We start from the raw sequence: 24511 nt of genomic DNA, 5'->3' as shown, positions 1-24511 counted from the left end.
TTCCCAGGTGGTTCAGCAGAAAAGAACCCGCCAGCCAATGTAGCAGATGCAGGAGACCTGGGTTCGCTCCCTGGGTCGGGAAGATCCCCTGGAGGAGGAAATGGCAACCCATTTCAGTATTCCTGCCTGAAAAATTCCACGGACAGAGGATCTTAGTGGCTAGAGTTCACAGGGCTGCAAAGAGTTGGACACGAATGAGCAACTGAACATGCACACAGTCGTGTAAATACTGTTGTTGTCTCTGTTTGACAAATGGTGAAGCTTCATTGCTGTTGTTGTTCAGTCATCAGATTTTGTCTGATTCCTTGCAACCCCATGGACTATACACTCCATGGAATTCTCTAGGCCAGAATACTGGAGTGGGTAATGTTTCCCTCCTGCAGGAGATTTTTCTGACTCCCCACATACTGTAAGACTAAACTTGAGAATTCTTGTTTTTTTAATTTTATTTTACTTCAAATAGACTTTGGGCATCTGAAAGGACAGTGTAGGTACTTTCAAGATGTCTTCTGCAAAACAAAACCCTTTTGGCAAGTGTGGTCATAATATCCAGGTAGACGTTGCTGTTGTAAGTGTCACATCTCAACCAGAAGGCAAATTCTGAGCTCTTCCTCTGGCAGAAACAAATTCACAAGATAAGCCAAGAAAGAGAGCTGGAAAAACAAACCACACCAACAACCAGAAAAGCATTTCTCACGAGACAAAGCTAGAAAAAAATCCAACATCCCTGTGGCCCCAAAACCCTCTTGGAAATGAATGTTCAGTAAGGAAGAGACGAAACATGTCAAGTTCCAAAGACAGGCAATGCCCATGGCCAGTGTAGTTTAGAGACGGCCTGACCACTCAGATGAAGACGCACACCGATATAAACCCTTTGCAGGCAGCAGTGATGGTTGTCACCATAGGAAGTGTTTAGTCTGGTGACAACCCGCCTTGGGCACCACATAAGGGAACAGACCTGGTTCTCTTCCTTTGCCCCACACCATTCACTCATGAAGGCAGCTCAGGTGCTACCTTGTCCTGCCTGCCTGTCTGGCTCACCCATGAGCTGTGACCACCTGCAGGGAAGGACTCCGCCTTCTCTTCTCTGTGCGCCATGAACCTGCACACAGTGGGCCTTCTGAACCTCAGGAGACTCACCCCATCCCCACTATAGCCAGAACCCTCCCCAGGCATTAAAACAGCTGTGGAGTCACTTTGGCCCAAGACCTGGTTACAGATCCCTGGAGCCTACTACAGCCTCTACAGTGCGATTAATCAGGTCCTTTATACACAGATTCCCGCCTGTCAGGTCTGATCTTTGGATTCATTGTCACTCTGTCCCTCCCCTAGCAGCAAGGTGGGCCGCGATGCAGACAACGGAGCTCATGAGCTGAGTTTCAAAGGACAGCGATGGATGCAACCTGTTGCAAACTAAAGGAGGGTCCCTGAATGTCTCAGAAAAGGCCTCCGGTGTGCAGGTGAGGAGGAGGGCCCCCACGGTGCAAAGGAAAGAGAGGTACTCAGGGGCAAAGGCTCTTGGCCTCTCCTGTAGCAGCTCCAGTTGGTAGCTCATGAACAGTGGACAGCCAATGTGGTCACATGAGCATGACTCTTATTCCCTCACAAAGCAAGAAAAAGGGGGCAGGGTGTGGGAGTACCCGGAGGGTGTGGTGGGGTGGATGGAGGGACGTGTCCCTCCTCTCTTCAGTGCACATTGCGTTTGTGAGTCTCAGAGCTGCCAGAAGGCAGTCACCAAGTCAGGTCCCCACAGTATCCAGTGTGGGTCGGGTGCCTTAGCCCCTGTCACATGGACAAGCCACACCATATGGCTTCCCTGAGTTCCAACAGCAGGATCTGCGAGGTTTGTCTAGGTACACACTTCCTTGCTGTAGCTGTTACCCCCCTTCTTTGAGCCCCAGTTTTGTCCTCTAGAAAAAGGACATCGATTGCTACCTTAGCAGGTTGCTACCTTAATCCCATGAAGACTAATTAGGATAATCCTACAATTAATAGCTGGCCTTAAGAGATACCGGGCTTCCCTGATAGCTCAGCTGGGAAAGAATCCTCCTGCCATGCAGGAGACCCCAGTTTGATTCCTGGGTCGGGAATGCTGATCCGCTACAGAAGGGACCGACTACCCACTCCAGTATTCTTGCACTTCTCTTGTGGCTCAGCTGGTAAAGAATCTGCCTGCAAAGCGGGAAAACTGGGTTCAACCCCTGGCCTGGGAAGATGGCCTGGAGAAGGGAAAGGCTACCCGCTCCAGTATTCTGGCCTGGAGGACCATGGACTGTACAGCCCATGGGGTCGCCAAGAGTTGGACACGACTGAGGGACTTTCACGTCAATTTCAAGAGATAGGACCTGAATCCAGATTAAACTGGAGTCTCCCAGCGTCATCTGGCATTTCTTCCCTGAAGCCAGCCAAAACCCACACAGGTGCATTTCCACGGTCTCCACTGACAGAAAATCCAGCGTGGTTCAAACAAGCTGACAGACAAGCGGGAGAGGACTCACGGGCAGACGGCTTCCCTCCGGTCTCAGGTGGAGCTCGGGGACCACAGCAGGAAACGGCGTTCTCAACCCTGGGCCCAGCAGCGGCCTCCTTCTCCTGCCGGCGGCTCTGCCCTGACGGGCGCGGGAAAGCTGCCAACCGCCGCAGGCTTCCTTCACGCCCCTCCCACTGCTGTAGCCTGACCTCTCCTGGCCCCACCCCTTCTGGCCAACCAGAGCGCCTCTTCCCTTGATTCCAGCGTGAGGCCCGGCCCTGGGCCCTGATTGGTCACCGCCCCAGCCCTGAGCCAATCACGGTGGCCAGGGAGGATGGAACACACCGATTGGCCAGGTCCAGGTCATGTGACCACACTCTTCCGGACACGTGCGAGCCGCTCAGCCTGTGTCTGGGGTGGAGACAGTGCGGTGCACCCGGCGCAGGGCTGAGATTCCAGTCACTGTGTCCGTGTGCTCAGTGTCCTGGGACGTGACTGTGCATCTTCTCTACACACTGCTGCGTTCTCTGCAGGAAAGATATTCATGAGACACCTCTTCCCTTCCCAAGTGCTGTTTCATGCACCCACATTCAAGGGAGCAAGACCTCCTGTTCGAAGGTAGGTTTGGAGATCCTCTCTTAACCTCTGGGCTTGTTTCTTGTATCAGTTCAGTTCAGTCGCTCAGTCATCTCTGACTCTTTGCGACCCCATGAATCACAGCATGCCAGGGGCCTCCCTGTCCATCACCAACTCCCGGAGTTCACTCAAACTCATGTCCATCGAGTCGGTGATGCCATCCAGCCATCTCATTTCTTGTATCATGTTAGAATAATTTATTCGGTCTTAAAACCCCCACGAGCACCGCCACATGCTGCTTTGCCTATCAGGATTCTTAGCTGTTCTGAGTAGAGGGCATGGCCCAGGGGCTTCCCAAAGGGAGGCACATGAGAGGCTGAATCACTTTGCTGTACACCTTACACAAACAAATCATTGTAAATCAACAAGACTTCAATTTAAAGAAAAGATATTCCCTCATCAAAAATGGTTCGAAATTTTGTAAAAGTTTTTCCTTCAATTGTTGGTGTTTGGTATGTGTCTGTTTGGTTTGGTGGTGTGTTTTGAGGTAGGGATCCAGCTTACCGTCCCACATGGATACCAGATTGTCCCAATGGGACAATTCGTTTGTCATTTCTCCTGGAAATGTCCTTTCTGCGTTTCCACATTAAGAAGCTTTTTAAAAAATGCCGCGTATCAAGAACTTCAGATCTTTGGTAGTTTGTGCAGCACCCCAGAGGTATGTCTCCCCTTCTGTGACTTCTCTCCGCATCTCACCATTGCCAGTTTCTAGTGTGCACGGGTGCCCTCAGAGGGTTCTCTGCAGTGAGCTGTGTTTCTGTGAGGACAGAGGATGTGAGCACGGAGGAGGGGCTGTGTCCCCAGTGACCATGTGGCCGTGCTCAGCGACCCCGATATTGAGTCTGGCTGCGACTTCCTGAGGCAAGCTCTGCTTTTCTTCCTCTTGGTGTCTGGATACGCAAAGTGATTCTGGTGGATTGGGGCTTGGGTCCCTGGATCCAACAGTGGAGAGATACACCCACAGCCTGCTTTTCCTTTATAGTTTCCTCCTGTGGGCTCTGCTCAGCTGGTGTGGAGATATTTCTGTTCAAGGCTTGAGAGGTAGTCAGTCCTTCTGCTTCTCATCCCCTGCCTCGTCTGTACTTCTGTCTTTTTTTTTTTTTAATATAGCTAGTTTTCAATGTTGTTAGTCTTTGTGTCATTCTGACTCTCAGGCACCTGTGGTTTAATAGACCTCCAACTCCAGAGAGCTCTTTGCCTGCTGGAGACATGGAGCACTCAGGGAGCAGCACCACATCACACTGGAGCCTGGCCCAGAGAGCAGCTTCTTGCCAGGATGGCTCCATTCCTGCTGTGGGGGTTCGGAGTTATCACATCTGATTGTGCATCCCCTGGGCCTCCAGTGCAGGCCCCACTCTGAGATCTGGAAAGGAGGTAGCTTCCCTTCCTGACACAGAACTAGTATATTTTTGTCCTCGTCCTTGTCCATTCCCATTTGGCTCGCAGGCTCTACACTTGACCCTCACCCACAGGATCAGAAGAGCCCAGTTCTAGAGACGTTTCATACAAGGAGAGGCTCCCAGAGACACTCCAACCCCCAGGCCTAAGTAAGCATTTCCTTGGAGTTTCACAGCCCTGGGAGGAGATACTGGGTTTGTGTTCTTTTTACAGTTGAATATATTGAGCCTCAGATCATTGTGTGATTTGCTCTGGGTCACTCTGCAGGTCAGTGGGTAAGGTGAGATTTGAACCCAGACTCTATGTCTTGGAGCTCGTGACTGTACAGGTGTTTCTGCTCCTCGGGTAAGTTTATTTCAGGGTTTTTTGTTGTTGCTGTTTTTGATGCATTTGTATGTGGGGCTGTTCTGTTTTCTCTCTGACGGTTCATATCCTGCTATGCTGCTGAATTTCTTAGTTTTAATACTTGTTACTTGGTGGAGTTTTTAGGGTTTCTTTTAAATCCTGTCATAATCGAATAGTGGCAGTGTAACTTCATCTGTTCCAATGGGGATGGCTTTTATTTCCTTTTCTTACCTGGTTATTCTGGGTAGGACACCTCCACTACTTGTTGAACAAGATTGGTGAGAGTGGGTATCCTTGTACTATTCCTGATCTTTTAGGAAAATCTTTCATCTCTTTACCATTGAGTTGGATGTTAGCTGTGGGCTTGTCTTATATACCCTTTAGGATGTTCCATGTATAACCACTGTATTGAGAGACTGTACCAAAATTGATGTTAAACTTTGTCAAAAGCATTTTCTGCAATGATTGAGAAGATCACACGATTTCATTCTTAATTTTGCTTATATTGTGTATCACAGTGATTGATGTGCAGATAAAAAATCATGCTTGCAGGCACAGAATAAATTCCATTTGATCATAGTGTATGATTCTTTTAGTGTATCTTCAATTTGGTTTGCTAATATTCTTTTGAGGATTTTTACATGCGTGTACACCAGGGTCAGGATTCTCTGGTTGTTCATATGGTAAAGAATCTGCCTACAATGCGGGAGACCTGGGTTTGACCCCTGGGTCAGGAAAATCCCCTCGAAAGAGGAATAGCTACCCCCGCCAATATTCTTGCCTGGAAAATTCTGTGGACAGAGGACCTGTTGGGCTACAGTCAATGGGTCACAAATAACTGGACATGACTGAGTGACTCACACTTAGAAGAGTGCTTCTTGACTTCCTTAATATCTAAATTTAAGATTTTATCTCAGTCAAAAATTACAGTCTAAGGCAAAAATGTCAAGAGTCCTTAGAAGTAAATGACAATAAGGGCTGACAGTTGAAAGCAAGAAAGACTGCACATAATATATTTTTCATAAGAATTTTAGATCTTCAGAGGAATTCTCATTAAACTGAATTAAAATGCAAGCTTTAGTTTAAAATGGAAAGCTTTTTTGGAATTATGTTTCTATGTTGAGACTGAAATTTTATTATTTATGTATGAGATATTGAGCAATACAGTGTAGCTATTAAAATCATATTTTCAATACCTTTAATGACATTTATAAGCTCTTATAGTGGAAAAATTGCTAGGAATAGAAGATGATCCCATATAACTTTAGATTACAGTACAGATATGTTGAATGATAGTTTTCAGACTGTATTTATTTATTTTTGATTGAAGGATAACTGCTTTACAATGTTTGGTTGGTTTTCCTCATACAACAACACGGATAGGCCATAAGTATATTATCCACTCTTTGGCGAGCTTGCCTCCCACTTCCTGCCATCCCACCCTCTAGGTCGTCACAGAGCACTATGCTGGGTTCCCTATGTTATATAGCACCTTCCCACTAGCTAGCTATTTTACGTATGGTAGTGGCAATGTTTCAATGCTACTCTCTCAATTTGGCCCACCCTCTCCTTCTCCAGCTGAGTTCACAAATCCTTCCCCTACATCTGTGTATCTATTTCTACCCTTCAAATATTCACCAGTACCATTTTACAAGATTCCATGTGTATGCATTAATATACTGTATTTGTTTTTCTATTTCTGACTTACTTCACTCTGTATCACAGTTTCTAGGTTCATCCACCTCAGTTAAACCAACTCGTATTTGTTCCTTTTCATGGCTGAGTAATATTCCATTGTGTATATGTTCCACAATTTATTTATCCATTGTTCTCTTGATAGACATTAGGTTGCTTCCATGCCCTGGCTATTTTAAATAGTGCTGCAATGGACATTGGGGTACATAAGTCTTTTTAGAGGTGTGGTTTTCTCAGTGTATATGGCCAGTAGGGGATTGTTGCATCATGCAGTAGTTTTATTCCTACTTTTTTAAGAAACCTTACTTTCCTTCTCCATAGTGGTTGTATCCATTTACATGTCTACGAACAGTGCAAGAGAGTTCCCTTTCTTCCATGTCCTGTCCAGCATTTATTATTTGTAGAATTGTTGATGATGGCCATTCTGACTGGTGTGAGGTGATAGCTCATGTAGTTTTGATTAGCATTTCCTTAATAATGAGTGATGTGGAGCATGTTTTCACCTTCTTAACGTCTTCTTTGGAGAAATGTATTCATGTCTTCTGCTCACTTTTCATTTGGTTGCTTTTTTTCTGATATTAGGCTTGATGATCTACTTGTGTACTCTGTAGATAATCCTTTGTCAATTGCTTTGTTTACAATTATTTTCTCCTATTCTGAGGGTTGTCTTTTCATCTTATTTATAGTTTTCTTTGCTGCTTAAATACTTTGAAGTTTCCCTAGGTGCCATTTTTTTAATGTTTCTTTTTATTTCAGTCATTCTCGGAGGTGGATCAAAGAGGATCTTGCTATGATAAATCTCAAAGAGTGTTCTGCCTATGTTTTCCTCTAAGAATTTTATAGTTTCTGGCTTTCCTGTTGGTCTTCAATCCACTGTGAATTAGTTTTTGTGTACAGTGTGAAGAAGTGTTCTAATTTCCTTCTTTTGCATGTAGTTGTCCAGTTTCCCAGCACCACTTACTGAAGAGGCTCTCTTTTCTGTCCTTTCTCCATTGTACATCCTTGCCTCCCTTGTCAAAGAAAAGGAGTGCGGGTTTCTCTCTTAGCTTCGTGTCTTGTTCCATTGCTCTATGTTTCTGTTTTTGTGCCTGGACCATAGTGTCTTGGTAGTATAGTCTGAAGTCAGAAAGGTTGATTCCTCCAGTTCCACATTTCTTTCCAAGATTGCTTTGGCCTTTCTGGGTCTTTCTCCCCCCCATATAAATTGTAAAATTATTAGTCCTAGCTCTTTAAAAAATGTCACTGGTTGTTTGATAAGGATGAATTGAATCTGTAGATTGCTTTGGGTAGTGTAGTCATTTTCACAACATTGATTTCTTTCAATTCAAGAACATGGCATATCTTTCTATCCGTTTGTTTCATTTTTGCTATCTTTCATCATGCAGCCTGTCTTTCTGCATACACGTGTTTTGTCTGTTTAGGTAGGTTTATTCCTAGCTATTGGAGAAGAAAATGACAACCCACTCCAGTACGCTTGCCTGGAAAATCCCATGTATGGAGGAGCATGGTAGGCTACAGTCCATGGGGTCCCGAAGAGTCGGACCCAACTGAGTAACTTTACTTTCACATTTCACTTTCATGCACTGGAGAAGGAAATGGCAACCCACTCCAGTGTTCTTGCCTGGAGAATCCCAGTGACGGAGGAGCCTAGTGGTCTCCCATCTATGGGGTCTCACAGAGTCAGACATGACTTATGTGACTTAGCAGCAGCAGCATTCCTAGCTATGCTATTCTTCTTGTTGCAGTGGGGAATGGCACTTTTTCCTTAGTTTCTCTTTCTGATTTTTCTTGTTGTGCTATAAGTATGCAAAGGATTTCTGTGTATTAATTTTGTATCCTGTGCTTCACTAAATTCACTGAAGAGCTCTAGTAATTTCCTGGTTGTATCTTTAGGGTCTTCTGTGAATAGAAACAGGCCACCTGCAATCAATGAGAGATGGACTTCTTCTTATCCAATATGCATTCTTTTTCGTTTTCTTCTCTGATTGCTGTGTGTATGACGTACAAATCTATATTGAATAATAGGAAGGAGCGTGGGCACCATGGTCTTGATCCTGATCTTAGTGGAAATGCTTAAAATTTGACATCATTGAGGATAATGTGCTGAGAGATTTCCCTTATGACTTTTATTATGTTGAGGTAGGTTTCTTCCATGCCCATTTATGGGGCGTTTTTTAAATCATAAACTGGTGTTTAATTTTGTCAAAACCTTTCCTGGCATTGATGGAGATTATCATATGGTTTTTATCTTTCAATTTGTTAATATAGTGTATCACATTGACTGATGTGCACATAGTGAAGACTCCTTGCATCCCTGGGATAAACCCTTGAACGTGGTGTGTAACCCTTTCCATGTGTCTTGTTTTGCTTTGCTCTTGCTTGCGTTTCCTCAGGATTGTTGCGCTGGTGCTCGTCAGTGACGTTAGCCTGTAGTTTTCTTTCCTGGGTGGCGTTCCTGCCTCATTGTGGTTCATGGTGATGATGGCCTCACAGAGTGGGTTGGGATGCTCCTCCCTCCACGCTTTTCTGGAGGAGTTTGACCACAGTAGGTATCATCACATCACTACCATTTGAGAGCATTCACCTGTGAAGTCCTGGGCATTTGTTTGTTGGAGACTTTTGATCACAGTTAGTAGTGCTTGTGATTGATGTGTTCATCGTTAGAGCTTGTGACTGGTGTTAGTGCCTGATTTATTCACATTTTCTATTTCTCCTGGTTCAGTCCTAGAAGACTGTACTTTTCTAAGAACCTGTCCATTTGTTCCAGGTTGTCCATTTTATTGTCATGCAGTTTTCTCTAATTGTCTCTTATGATCCTTTTTCTTTCTGTGTTGACTGTTGTAAAGTCTCCTTTTTCATTTCGAGTTGATTTGAGTCTTCTCCCTATTTTTCTTGATGAGTCTGGCTAATGATTTGTCAATTTTGTTTATCTTCTCCAAGACATATCTTATTGTTTTATGGATCTTTGCTACTGTTTCCTTCATTTCCATTTATTTCTGCTCTGATCTTTATGATTTCTTTCATTCTGCTAACTTTGCAGATTTTGTGGCCCTTTTTCTTCTTTTTCTAGCTTCTTTAGGTGTTAGATTAGCTTGTTTATTTGATGTTCTTTTCATCTCTTTAGGTAGGCTTCTTGTATTGCTCTAAACTTTCCTCTTAGCATTGCTTTTATTGCATCACATAGGATTTGGGATGTCATTTATTCATTGCCATTTGTTTTTAGGTATTTTTAAATTTCCTTTTTTATTTCTTCAGTGACCTGTTTGAGTTCTCCATGTGTCTGTGTTTTTTACAAATCTTTCTTATAAACGATCCCTAATCAGTATCAGTGTGATCAGAAATGATGCTTGCTAGGATTTCAGTTTCTTACATTTGCCAAGGCTTGATTTGTGACCCAAGATGTGATCCATTCCAGAGAGTGTTTCATGTGCACTTGAGAAAAAAAAATGCATTCTGCTGTTTGGTGATGGAATATGCTAAAGATACTAATAAGGTCCATCTAGTCTAATGTGTGATGTAAGGCGTATGTTTCTTTATTAATTTTCTTTGTGCATGATCTGTCCATTGGTATAAGTGGGGTGTTAAAATCCCCTAGTATTATTTTCTTACTGTCGATTTTTCATTTTATGGTTGTTGGTATTTGTCTTATGTATTTAGGTGCTCCTGTGTTGGATGCGTGTGTATTATTATTGCAATATCTTCTTCCTGGATTGATCTCTTTATCATTATGTAGTGTCCTTCCTTGTCTCTTGTAATAGTCTTTATTTAAAAGTCTATTTTATGTGCTATGAGAATTGCTACTCCAGCTTTCTTTTGATTTCCATTTGTATGGAATACCTTTTTCCAGGCCCTCAGTTTTAGTCTGTGTGTGTCCCTAAGTCTGAGGTAGATGTATTAGCGACAACATTTATATGGGGCTTGTTTTTGTTTCCGTTCAGCCAGTCTGTGTTTCAGTTGGACCATTTAATCCATTTATAAAAATTTAGGGTAATCGTTGATATGCACGATACTATTATTATTTACTTTATTATTCTGTTTTTTTCTTTTATGTCTATTCACTCCCTTCTATTTCCTGTCTAGAGAATGTCCTTTAATATTTGTTGTAAAGCCACTTTGGTGGTGCTGAATTTCTTAACTTTTTCTCATTTGTAAAGGTACTGAGTTCTTTGAATCTGAGTGAGATCATAGCTGGTTGGAGTAATCTTGCTGGTAAGATTTTCCCTTTCATAACTTTACCTGTATCATGCCACACCCTTCTGGCCTGCAGCATTTCTTCTGAAAGATCAGCTGTTAACCTTATGGGGATTCCCTTGTTATTTGTTGCTTTGCCCTTTCTGCTTTTAATATTTTCTCTTTTTGTTAAATTTCTCTTAGTTTGATTAATATATGCCTTGGCATATTTCTCCTTTCATTTACCCTGTGTTGGACTCTCTGTGCTTCTTGGACCTGGGTGTGTTTCCTTCAACAATAGAGGGAAATTTTTGGCCATTATTTCTTTAAGTGAGATTTCATCTTTCTCTTTCTGTTCTCCTTGAATCCCTATAATGTGAATGTTAATATGCTTGATATTGTCCACCAAATGCCTTAAACTATCCTCAGTTTTCTGACTTATTTTTTTCTTTTTGATGCTCAAACTGGGTGATTTCCACCACTTTGTGTTTCAGCTTACTGATCTGTCCTCTGAATCATCTAATCTGCTCACTCATCTGCTTTATTTTTCATGTCTGTTATTGTATTTTTCTATTATAATCAGTTCTTTTTTATACTTATTGCCTCTCTGTGGAGATTCTCACTCCGTTCTTTCATGCTTCCCCTGATAGAAGTAAACATCTTTTATTCATTGATTTAATGGGCCCACTGGGTCTTGCTGTGTCATTGGCTTTCTCTAGTTGCATAGAGTGGGGGCTACACTCTAGTTTTGGTGCGTGGGCTTCCCATTGTTCTGTCTTCTCCTGTTGTGGAGCACAGGCTCTAGGGTGCATGAGTTCAGTAGCTGTGACATGCAGCTTTACTTGTCCCGCAGCCTGGGATTTTAGTTCCCAGACCAAAGGTTGAACCCTTGTCGCCTACGTTGTCAGGAAAATCTTAACAAATGAACCAGCAGGGAAGACCCAAGTATGATCCTTCCTTTGCAGTCATCTGACATAGATTATTTATCTCCATCTTGTTTAGTTCTTTTTCTGAGTTTATGTCTTAGCTATTCACTTAGCATAGATTCTTTGTCTCTTTATTTTGCCTTTTTGTTTCTATGCATTAATATTAGGTAGATAAATTATATCTCCATGTTGAATAAGTGGATTTATGTAGAGTGTCTCCTGTGCGGCCCAAAGGAAGAGTTCCCCCAGGTCACCAGAGACAGGAAATCCAGGGTGTCTCCTCTGTAGGCTGAGTGTGGTGTCCTGTTAGATGTACCCATGTTGCTTTGGGCATGCTGGTGGGTCTGGCTGGCCCCCAGTGCAGCTGAATTTGAGCCCTACCTCAACAGTCGCAGATGTACTTCTGGCTGGAGGTGACCTGGAGTGGAAATCACCTTGAGGGGATGCCAGTCACGGCTGAGTCCACCCACTGTGAATGGTAGGAAAGGAGGCTATTGTGGGGGAATCCAGGCCCTTGGGGGTGAAGCCATTTTGGAGGAGCGTTGTGGGCGTGGCTGGGTTGGATATGTCTGTTCCACAGGGGACACAGAGACTAGCAGGGCAAGCAGTGCTGGCAAGGTAAGTGGGGAATGTCAAAAACGTCTCCTGCTAGCACTGGGCCAGCTGGGTACAGGGAGGATTTTTTAAATGTCATCAATCAGTGACTTCATCCCTGGAGAAAGTTTCAAGAAATCCTTGCCCCTTTGGCACGTGTCCTAAAATCATTCTCCTTCCCATGTGACCTGGGCCAACGTTCAGCACTTAATTGGCACTAACCTATTAAGCATGGGGTCTTGGCTCACCACAGCCCCCAGCTCTCTCCCAGACATAGCTCTGCTGGTTTCAAATCAGGATATTATGAGGGCTCGTCTTCCTCATTCAGGTTACCAGGGCTCAGGTGCTCAGCATGTCCCCCCAGGGAAGATACCAAGTTGGAAATGTCCCCTCCTAATTCTGGGTCACCCATCAGGAGTATGGGTCCTGACTAGACTGAATCTCTGCCCTTCCAATGCATCTCCATGTGGTTTTTTCTTTACATCCTTAGTTGTGGAAGAGCTACTCTGCTAATTTTCAGGTTGGCATCTGGGTTTTCCGTGTGAGGAAGCTCTCAGAATAGAAGAGAGGAAGTGTCTCCAAAAGTGCCATTTCAGCTTCTGTGGAAGCTCTCTCCTTGTGTAAGTCAGTGGTTCTCAAAGGGTCATCACTGGACCAGCAGTGTTAGCATCACCTGGGAAGTGGTTAAAAATGGAGATTCTCAAGGTCCACCCTGATCTACTCTATGAGACTCTCTGTATCATTTCTCCAAGCCTTACACATGCTCAACACTAAATCAATCTGAAACACATCTTCCCCAAGGTTCTGGGAGCACTGTGCCCCTTAGCTTTAACCAGGTACTACTCTTTTGGAATTTTAGGAATTGGGGGGGCATGTTTCACCCTCTCACATGGAAGACAGTAAGGAATATCTAATAAGCTGGACACGATACTTCTCTCTCGTCACCCATTGTGAGAGTTCTTAGTACATAAAGTAAAAATAAAGGCCAATTTTATTGGTAAAGAAAATTCCACAGCAGGTCGGAAAGGAGCAGATGCCACATTAAGATCAAGGTCTTGCACAAGGTTCACGGGAATACAGTTCAGTTCAGTTCAGTCGCTCAGTCGTGTCCGACTCTCCGCGACCCCATGATCACAGCACGCCAGGCCTCCCTGTCCATCACCAACTCCCGGAGTTCACTCAAACTCATGTCCACAGAGTCGGTGATGCCATCCAGCCATCTCATTCTCGGTCGTCCCCTTTTCCTCCCGCCCCCAACCTTTCCCAGCATCAGAGTCTTTTCCAGTGAGTCAACTCATCGCATGAGGAGGCCAAAGTATTGCAGTTTCAACTTTAGCATCAGTCCTTCCAATGAACAGGATGTATGGATATTTTGTAACTTCATGAAAAAGAAACAAGGGTGCAGCAGAGTAGCCACTGGGCTTCAGTGACCCCCTACTGCTTAGCTGTGCCCCTTTCTGCAGGTGTGATCACCACTGGACCCTGGGAAGAGTGCTTCACACCTGGAACTGTGAGGCACCCCAGCAGGCTGGCCTGTGGCCTCCTGGGCACCATCACCTGCTGCTGCTTCCTGAGCTGGCCACGTTTTCTCCCTCTGCCTTCATCTCTCCTGCCTTTGTCTCCTCCTCTTTTGTGGGGTTGCCAGTACCTTGTGGTCTGCGCTGGGCCAATGAAGACAAACTTTTACACTTCCGAACTCTACTGGCCACCTGATGACACATCATCCTCCCGTGATCGTAACTGTGGCCCTGATGGGAGAGAGCTGTGTTCGTTCACCACTGATGTACTCTCTTTTAGCTAAAGAAGGAATCCGTTCTAATCATGCCTTTTAGGTGGCTGGATTTACCAAACAGAAATAGAGGAATCCCAGTTAAATTTGAATTTTAGGGAAACGATGGAAACTTTTTTTTTTTAGTAGAAGCCCATCTCCTGCAATACTTGGAATGTACTTATACTAAAAAATTATTCACTGAAAACCAAATTTAAGTAGATGTCTTGTATTTTACCTGACAGGCTTACTCCCAAGGTAAAGGGGTTCCCATTTTAGCTTCCCATCCTAGGAGTGGCACTTTGTCTTAGAAAGGAATGTATTTAGTCATTAAAATAAGGTCAGATTTATCTGCACACCAGCCGTGACTTGTGACATATTGATCACATGTTGAAATTATAATATTTTTTGTTTACCAGATTAAAATATAATTTGAAAATTAATTTCATCTGCTGCTTTTTGTTTTTAAATGTGGGTACTAGAAAATTTAAGGTTTTATATGGAGCTTGAATTTGTCCACTTCACTGGACAGCTTTGGCCTAGAGCAAAAGCCATGTTGGGGGACCTAACGACCATCAGGCTGAGAGTGGGGCACCCCTCTCCCCAGAAAGAGTTAGACTCTCCTCTTTTGAGTCGTCTGTGGCTGAACTGGTCAGGGGCATACAGAATCCTTGAGTATAGTTTGTTTTTACAATCTTTTTATTGTTTGAATTTTTCAGTTCTGACCAAATCTTGGTGGTTTTTGATTGATGACAGACCAAACAGGCCTGGAGTGCATTTCCTGTTAAGTGTATTTGTAGCAGGGTGCTTCCCAGGTGACTCAGGTGGTATAGAACCCATCTGCCAATTGAGGACACACAGAAGACTAGGGATAAAAGTTTGAGCCCTAGGTCGGGAAGATCGCCTGGAGGAGGGCAAGACAGCCCACCCAGTATTCTTGCCTGGAGAATCCCATGGACAGAGGAGCCTGGTGGGCTACAGTCCCTGGGGACGCACTGAGGCGGACATGACTGAAGCAATTGAGCACACACATGTATTTGCAGTTGAATTATGACAGCAGATTGAGACACGTGGGAGGAAGCAAGATGGGTGTGGAGAGGGGGTGATTTGGGGAAGGGTCTGGTTTCTGGAACCTGTACTGTGTTGTCCTTTTTTTACTCTTCTTTCTCTTCCTTTGGTTTTGTGATTGCACACTGCTGGTGGCAAGACAACACTGACTGCATTTGCTAGAAGCAGGTGTCCCCATTAATTTAGATTTCAGAGACTGAAAGTTAAGGAGGGTGCAGTATGCAACTTGGAAGAAGCAAATGAAGATTTCTTCTGCGACGTTCGAACTCTGAATGTCTCCTGAGTTGGGTGTCTTTTTATAACTGACAGGATCGTAGTTTAGCTGTAGAACTCCAATTCTCCTTGATCATTCACTCCTTTCCTCTCCCTAGCCCTTAACCTTCTGAAGTTCTTGGAAAGCCAAGAAACAGTAGTGAGAGCAAAGCAAATAAAAATTCAAGAGTTTTCAGAGCCCAAGGGCTTGGTCTCTGGTCAAATAACCTGACCTTTACTCAGTTCCATTTACAGTCTCTCTTCTGGGGAGGCTCGGTCAGTAAAAGAATCTGCCCTGCAGTGCGGGAGAAGTGGGTTCGATCCCTGGGTTGGGAAGATCCCCCACTCCGATATTCTTGCCTGGAGAATCCCCATGGATAAGGAGCCTGGAGGACTACAGTTCATGAGGTCGCAAAGAGTCGGACATGACTGACCAACTAAGCATAGCATGTGCCAAGCACAGCAACTCGGAGAATCTGCTCTTGCTGCAGGATCCACCTTCTGTCCACTTCCACTTTTCCCTCCAGGTCTCACTACCTGCTGATCATGTTGCCAGAGTGTCCCTGATAGGTGTCTTGTCACCAGTTTGAGGACATAACCTCCAAGATGTCAGGCCAGTGGGAAGTTGATGCCACACACCTTAGCAGCTGTCAGTCTGGCGCATCTGGTGATAATTTCATTAAGCTCAGCCCTCTCCCAACCTAGGTCTTCTCATTGGCACTGTTGTTAATTTGAGGACTTCTATAGGACACATGTGACACATGGCTCTTCAGTAAGAGGAGCTGATAGCCTTAGCTGGCAGAATGAGGCATGGGGCTGTGTGCAAGTTTCCATTTTCTGAGAAGGAGAACACCTCAATTTCATGAGGCCTTGAGTTCTCAGACCCAAAGGAGAGAAGCCAAGGGTGTAGAAAGTTGACCGGCGCTGACTGGAAATCTGTGTGAGAAGGTGTTGCTGTTGGCTATGTCCTGTGTCTAATGCTGAGGGCAGAAAAACTGATGCTTTTGAACTGTGGCGTTGGAGAAGACTCTTGAGAGTCCCTTGGACTGCAGGGAGATCCAACTAGTCCATCCTAAAGGAAATCAGTCCTGGGTGTTCACTGGAAGGACTGATGTTGAAGCTGAAACTCCAATCTTTTGGCCACCTGATGCGAAGAGCTGACTCATCTGAAAAGACCCTGATGTTGGGAAAGGTTGAAGGCAGGAGGAGAAGGGGACGACAGAGGATGAGATGGTTGGATGGCATCACCGACTCAATGGACATGAGTTTGAGTGAACTCCAGGAGTTGGTGATGGACAGGGAGGCCTGGCGTGCTGCGATTCATGGGGTCACAGAGAGTCAGACGCGACTGAACTGACTGACTGCCTGACCACCACCATCGTCATGCACGGCCACTGGCCCTTGTCCGAGTCCAGCAGGTCCAATGCCCCTTATGCCCTGGCAGCCTTATTCTGCTTTGTGTTTGTAGTGCACTAATCTGCGCGCCTCACGGTGGAATCATAGATTATTTTCCATTTCTGTTTAGCTTGATTCACTTGGCATATGACTTCAAACTTCGCTCACTTTGCAACACATGTCAGAAATTCCCTAGTTGTTAAAAATAAATAGCACATAGGCTCACGGTCATGTCCAATCAGGGAGTTACAAATTAAAGTCGTGATGTGTCACACCACACCTCTCAGGACTGCTGAACTGCAAATATAAGATAATACTAACCGCTGGGGGGTGAGGAACAACAGGAACCACTCCTCATTGCCGGTGGAAAGCCTGAGAGCCCCCGTGAGGGACAGTTTGGCAGTTTTCCCTGAACCTCAACAGGTCTCGCCTTGGGATCCAGCAGTCATGCTTTCAGTATTTAGGCAGTTGCCCTGAAGTGCTATGTCCAAATGCAAACGAGGATGCAATTTTGCACAGCAGTTCTATTCACAGTGGCTACAAACTTGACGAGATCAGGATACCTTTCAGTAGATGAATGTGCGAGCAAATTGGTGTACACGGATATCAAGGGGACCAGAACACTTTACGCCAAATTATGTCCGTTTGACATGAGTTATTTTAGTTTAATTTAAAATAATAAAAACTGAGTAGAGGTTTCTCCCTATGCTTTTCTAAGATTTATTCATTTCCTTATGGCCATGCTGTGTCTTCCTTGCTTTGAGAGGGCTTTCTCTCGCTGTGGAGAGCTGGTTCTACTCTTGTTGTGGAGCACGGGCTCTGGGTGTGAGGCTTCAGGAGTTGTGGCGCATGCATTTAGTGGTTGGGGCTCCCCGGCTCTGGAGCACTGGCTCAGCAGTTATGGTGCGTGAGCTCAGCTGCGCTGAGGCGTGTGGGATCCTCCTGGATCAGGGGTAGAACCTGTGTCCACCGCATTAGCAGGCAGATTCTTAGCAGCTAGTTCACCAGGGAAGACTGAGGTTGCCCTTCTGTGAGGTACATTTACATTTATTCGGGAAATCTTCATCTGTACAGGTGTCCCTCTTTGAACCTAGGAGAAAGATAATTACATCTCAAAGAAGGAACACTTATCTGTGAAGAAGTCAGGACTTAAATCTGCAAACAATCATCTGTTTATTTACTGTGCTTTGCATGATAACTTGCATAAATGTCCTCTGCCTTCCCCTCAAGGTCTTTCTTCTGTTTGGGACTGAAGAGCTATTTAAGATGAGGTCTTGGGTCATTTCAGGGAGTGACTCAATTTTCCTTGGCATCTCCTCTCTATGTAAAAGGTATACATGTTCGTTAAACTACTGTTTTTCCCCTGATAATGTGTGTTCAATGATGAAGCAGGAGGGCTCAACCAGGCACCTGGAAGGGGAGAGCGAAATTTATTTCCCTCGTATATACATGCAAAGGAATAACACTCAACAGTGGAAAGGAATGAAACATCAGCCCTTGAAAGACAGGGATAAGTCTTAGATGCATATGGCTAAGTGAAAGAATCCAGTTGAAAGGCTGCACGCAGTATGACCCCATTGTGACATTCTTGGAAAGGTAAGGGATTTGATTGAGGTCATATCTGAATGGTCTAGTGGTTTTCCCTACTTTCTTCAATTTAAGTCTGAATTTGGCAATAAGGAGTTCATGATCTGAGCCACAGTCAGCTCCTGGTCTTGTTTTCGCTAATTGTATACAGCTTCTCCATCTTTGGTTGCAAAGAATATAATCAATCTGATTTCGGTGTTGACCATCTGGTGATGTCCATGTGTAGAGTCTTCTCTTGTGTTGTTGGAAGAGGGTGTTTGCTATGACCAGTGGGTTCTCTTGACAAAACTCTATTAGCCTTTGCCCTGCTTCATTCCGTGCTCCAAGGTCAAATTTGCCAGTTACTCCAGGTGTTTCTTGACTTCCTACTTTTGCATTCCAGTCTCCTATAATGAAAAGGACATCTTTTTTGGGTGTTAGTTCTAAAAGGTCTTGTAGGTCTTCATAGAACCGATTAACTTCCGCTTCTTCAGCATTACTGGTTGGGGCATAGGCCTGGATTACTGTAATATTGAATGGTTTGCCTTGGAAACGAACAGAAATCATCCTGTCATTTTTAAGATTGCATCCAAGTACTGCATTTCGGACTCTTTTGTTGACCATGATGGCTACTCCATTTCTTCTAAGGGATTCCTGCCCACAGTAGTAGATATAATGGTCATCCGAGTTAAATTCACCCATTCCAGTCCATTTTAATTCACTGATTCCTAGAATGTCTATGTTCACTCTTGCCATCTCCTGTTTGACCACTTACATTTGCCTTGATTCATGGACCTAACATTCCAGATTCCTATGCAATATTGCTCTTTACAGCACCGGACCTTGCTTCTATCACTGGTCACATCCACAGCTGGGTATTGGAATCCCTTATGATTATACAGTGGAAGTGAGAAATAGATTTAAGGGACTAGATCTGATTGATAGAGTGCCTGATGAACTCTGGACGGAGGTTTGTGACATTGTACAGGAGACAGGGACCAAGACCATCCCCATGGAAAAGAAATGCAAAAGAGCGAAATGGCTGTCTGAGGAGGCCTTACAAATAGCTGTGAAAAGAAGAGAGGCGAAAAGCAAAGGAGAAAAGGAAAGATATAAGCATCTGAATGCAGAGTTCCAAAGAATAGCAAGGAGAGATAAGAAAGACTTCCTCAGCGATCAATGCAAAGAAATAGAGGAAAACAACAGAATAGGAAAAACAAGAGACCTCTTCAAGAAAATTAGAGATTCCAAGGGAACATTTCATGCAAAGATGGGCTCGATAAAGGACAGAAATGGTATGGACCTAACAGAAGCAGAAGATATTAAGAAGAGGTGGCAGGAATACACAGAAGAACTGTACAAAAAATATCTTCACGACCAAGATAGTCACGATAACGTAATCACTGACCTAGAGCCAGACATCTTGGAATGTGAAGTCAAGTGGGCCTTAGAAAGCATCACTACGAACAAAGCTAGTGGAGGTGATGGAATTCCAGTTGAGCTATTTCAAGTCTTGAAAGATGATGCTGTGAAAGTGCTGCACTCAATATGCCAGCAGATTTGGAAAACTCAGCAGTGGCCACAGGACTGGAAAAGGTCAGTCTTCATTCCAATCCCAAAGAAAGGCAATGCCAAAGAATGCTCCAACTACCACACAATTTCACTCATCTCACATGCTAGTAAAGTCATGCTCAAAATTCTCCAAGCCAGGCTTCAGCTGTATGTAAACCGTGAACTCCCAGATGTTCAAGCAGGTTTTAGAAAAGGCAGAGGCACCAGAGATCAAATAGCCAACATCCGCTGGATCATGGAGAAAGCAAGAGAGTTTCAGAAAAACATCTATTTCTGCTTCATTGACTATGCCAAAGCCTTTGACTGTGTAGATCACAATAAACTGTGGAACATTCTGAAAGAAATGGGAATCCCAGACCACCTGACCTGCCTCTTGAGAAACCTGTATGCAGGTCAGGAAGCAACAGTTAGAACTGGACATGGAACAACAGACTGGTTTCAAATAGGAAAAGGTGTACGTCAAGGTTGTATATTGTCACCTTGCTTATTTAACTTATATGCAGAGTACATCATGAGGAACGCTGGGCTGGAAGAAGCACAAGCTGGAATCAAGATTGCTGGGAGAAATATCAATAACCTCAGATATGCAGATGACACCACCCTTATGGCAGAAAGTGAAGAGGAACTCAAAATCCTCTTGATGAAAGTGAAAGAGGAGAGTGAAAAGGTTGGTTTGAAGCTCAACATTCAGAAAACAAAGATCATGGCATCTGGTCCCATCACTTCATGGGAAATAGATGGAAAAGCAGTGGAAACAGTGTCAGACTTTGTTTTTTTGGGCTCCAAAATCACTGCAGATGCCGATTGCAGCCATGAAATTAAAAGACGCTTGCTCCTTGGAAGGAAAGTTATGACCAACCTTGATAGTATATTAAAAAGCAGAGACATTACTTTGCCAACCAAGGTCCGTCTAGTCAAGGCAATGGTTTTTCCCGCGGTCATGTATGGATGTGAGAGTTGGACTGTGAAGAAGGCTGATCGCCGAAGAATCGATGCTTTTGAACTGTGGTTTTGGAGAAGACTCTTGAGAGTCCCTTATACTGCAAGGAGATCCAACCAGTCCATCCTAAAGGAGATCAATCCTGGATGTTCATTGGAGGGACTGATGCTAAAGCTGAGACTGCAATACTTTGGCCACCCCATGGGACGAGTTGACTCACTGGAAAAGACTCTGATGCTGGGAAAGGTTGGGGGCGGGAGGAGAAGGGGACGACGGAGAATGAGATGGCTGGATGGCATCACCGACTCTGTGGACATGAGTTTGAGTGTACTCCGGGAGTTGGTGATGGACAGGGAGGCCTGGCGTGCTGTGATTCATGGGGTCGCGGAGAGTCGGACACGACTGAGCGACTGAACTGAACTGAACTGGAAAGGTAAAGCTACATAGGTGATAAGCAGATCGTGGAGCAGGGAACTGGAAGTGATCGTTTAAGATGGGTACCTGTCAATGTGCATTTGTCTGAGTGTATCACTTTATAGAGCACAAAGGGTCACTCAGAATCTATTCAAGTGTACTGATGTATAAGTAAGTCATACGATGGAACACCAAACACAACAGAATCTCAACATCACTGACTATTCTATCACTGTTAGAGAAATGCAAATCAAAACTGCAAATGAGACATTATCTCACGTCAGTCACAATACCTATCATCAAAATATCTACAAACAATACTGGAGAGGGTGAAGAGAAGAGAGACCCCTACTGCACTGTTGGTGGGAAGGTAAGTTGATATAGCCGCTACGGAGGGCAGTATGCAGGTTCCTTAAAAACTGAAACTAAAACTGCCATACCACCCAGCAATGCCACTGGGTTTGCTGAGACTGCCATAATTCAAAAAGACATATGCACGCTCATGTTCATTGCAACCCTATTTACAATAACTAGGACATGGAATCTGGAGACGGAAATGGCAACCCACTCCAGTACTTTTGCCTGGAAAATCCCATGGACGGAGGAGCCTGGTAGATTACAGTCCATGGGGTCAGGAAGAGTCAGCCACTACTTCACTTTCACTTTTCACTTTCATGCATTGGAGAAGGAAATAGGAACCCACTCCAGTATTCTTGCCTGGAGAATCCCAGGGACAAAGGAGCCTGGTGGGCTGCCGTCTGTGGGGTTGCACAGAATCGGACATGACTGAAGCGACTTAGCAGCAGCAGCAGCAGCAGAATATCAAATCAACCTAAATGTCCATCAACAGAGAAATGGGTAAGGAAAAGTGCTGCATATATACATTGTAATATTATATAGCCATTAAAGAAATGAAAGTGGTCCTCTGAAGAGATGTGAATGGACGGTCAGTCAAAGTGAAATAAGACAGAAATACAAAAACAAATATTCTATATTCATATATATATGTGTATGTGTATATATATACATATAGATATATATTCATATACACGAATCCATACGTATCTATCAATCTATCTATCTATACATATGTATATAGGCTTCCATGGTAGCTGAGCTGGTAAAGAATCCTCCTGTAATGCAGGAGACCCCGGTTCAATTCCTGGGTTGGCAATATCCCCTAAGAAAGGATAAGCTACCCATTCTACTATTGTTGGGCTTCCCTTGTGGCTCAGACAGTAAAGAATCTGCCTGCAATGTGGGAAACCTGAGTTTGATCCCTGGTTTGGGAAGATACCCTTGAAAAGGGCATGGCAACCCACTCTGGTATACTTGTGGAGAATATTCTTTGGCAGAGGAGCCTGAAAGGTGCAGTCCATTGCCAGAGGAGCCTTGCAGGCTACAGAATGAACAGGTTTGAGCAACTAAGCACAGCATGTATAGAAAAATGGTACTGATGACCTCATCTCCAGAGCTCAATAGAGGCAGAGACACAGAGAACGAACTTGAGGACACAACAGGGGAAGGAGAGGAGAGGACAGCCTGAGAGACTAACATCGACATATATACACTGCTGGGATATATGTTCCCTGTTGCTGCTTTTTGTTTGTTTTTAAATTTCCTTTATTTCTAATAATCCTCAGGTCTCTAAAACAGATAGCTAGTGGAAAGCGGCCGTGTCGCATCCGGAGTTCAGCTTGGTGCTCTCCATTGACCTAAAGAAGAGGAATGAGGGGGTGGGTGGGAAGCTCAGAGGGGAGTGGATATATGGATACATAGAAATGATTCACATCTTTGTACAGCAGAGAATAATGTAACATTGTAAAATGACTATAACACAATTAAAAACAGAGAGAGAGAAAACAAATAGGTGGTCCTCGTGCTACGACTCTGTGCTCCCAAAGCAGGGAGCCCAGATGTGATTCGTAGTCAGGGAACTGTATCCCGCATACCACAACTGAGGCCCAGAGTGGCCAAATAAAAAAAAAAAATTAAAAAATATGAATACCACAGACAGCATAAAAAATAAAATAGTATCCATATATTTCTGATAAATGTTATAAAAAAATGGGGACATTTCCTTTTCAGGAAAAGACCTGAGGGTTATTAGAAATAAATTAAGGAACTTTAAAAACAAAAAGCAACAACAGAAAACCTATTATGCCAAACAAAAGAAGTCAGACACAAATGCAAACACATGATCCGGTTTTTAGGAAATCCTAGACAATAGATCTAATCTCTCAAAACCAGCAAATCACTGGCTGCCTGGTGTTGATCACAGTGGCTGGGAAAAGGACAAGAGAAGGTTTGTGGTGATGGAAACATTCTGTATCTTGCCTGTGGTGGCTGTACGTGGGTGTATTTATCTGTCAGAAATCATAAAACTATACCCTTAAATTAAGTTTTATTGCATGTAGATTATACTAAGCTCATGAAACGATACTTAACGTGATTTGTCACTAGAGAAATGCAAGTTAAAACCACAATGAAAAACTATCTCACATCTAAGGTAGCTTCAATGTAAAGATCAGAAACAACAGAATATAACAAGAGTGCACCGGCTTAACAGGTGGTGGAAGAACGTGGAAACCCTGGAGCCCTGTGTCTTGCTGGAGAGAATGGAAGATGATGTGGCCACTGTGGAAACAGTTCACACATTCCTCAAAAAGTTAAAATTGACATATGAGCTGGCAAAACTCCTAGGTCTAAATCCAAAAGAATTGCCAGTAGGGACTCCAACAGATACTTGTACACCAACATTCATACCAGCACCGTTCACAACAGACAAAAGGGAGATGCACCCCAAACGTTCATCAGTGGGCGGTGGATAAACAAAATTCGTTACACACACAGGTACCCTCAGACAACACAGATTTGAACTGCACAGGTCCACTTACACCTGTATTTTTTCAATAAATACATAATATGGCATGTCCCATGGTTTTTGAATCCACAGAAGTTAAACTGAGGTTATAGAGGGCTGACTGTAAAGTGTACACAGATTTTTGACTACATGGAGGATCTTGATACTTTTCTGCTTTCAGAGAACTAATTTTGTAAAGGGAATGTTGCTCAGAGATACAACTTGATACTTTCGTCTCCACCTGCCTACCTCCCATCTTCATTTTGAAGTCTAAAAGCTGCCTCAGTATCAGCACGGCCCACAGACATGACTTTTCGCCTCTACTCTGTTCCTCCAGGTGCCCCCCCCACCCCCACCCCCAGCGGTAGTCACCGCTTATTGTTTCTCAGGCCCAAACAACGATTCCATTCTTGGCTCCTTCCTTCCACCAGCTCCAGAC

The 24511-nt window shown here is 44.1% G+C and overlaps 1 protein-coding gene across 1 annotated transcript in view; it reads right to left on the bottom strand.

The window, feature by feature from the left end:
• The window catches only part of LOC148775898 (liprin-alpha-1-like), a 75923-nt gene that overhangs the window by 43883 nt on the left and 7529 nt on the right, over nt 1-24511 (bottom strand). Inside the window, exon 2 of the mRNA XM_088842833.1 lies at nt 2499-2777. Coding sequence (XP_088698959.1) covers nt 2499-2777 — 279 coding nt within the window. The remainder of the gene's footprint in view (nt 1-2498; nt 2778-24511) is intronic.

The sequence above is a fragment of the Moschus berezovskii genome, chromosome 13, assembly GCF_049115385.1.
Source record: "Moschus berezovskii isolate FMDL1 chromosome 13, NW_MosBer_1.0, whole genome shotgun sequence".
Lineage (NCBI taxonomy): Eukaryota > Metazoa > Chordata > Mammalia > Artiodactyla > Moschidae > Moschus > Moschus berezovskii.
Note: the sequence above shows the minus strand (reverse complement) of the source record. Positions and strands in the feature narration are given on the sequence as shown.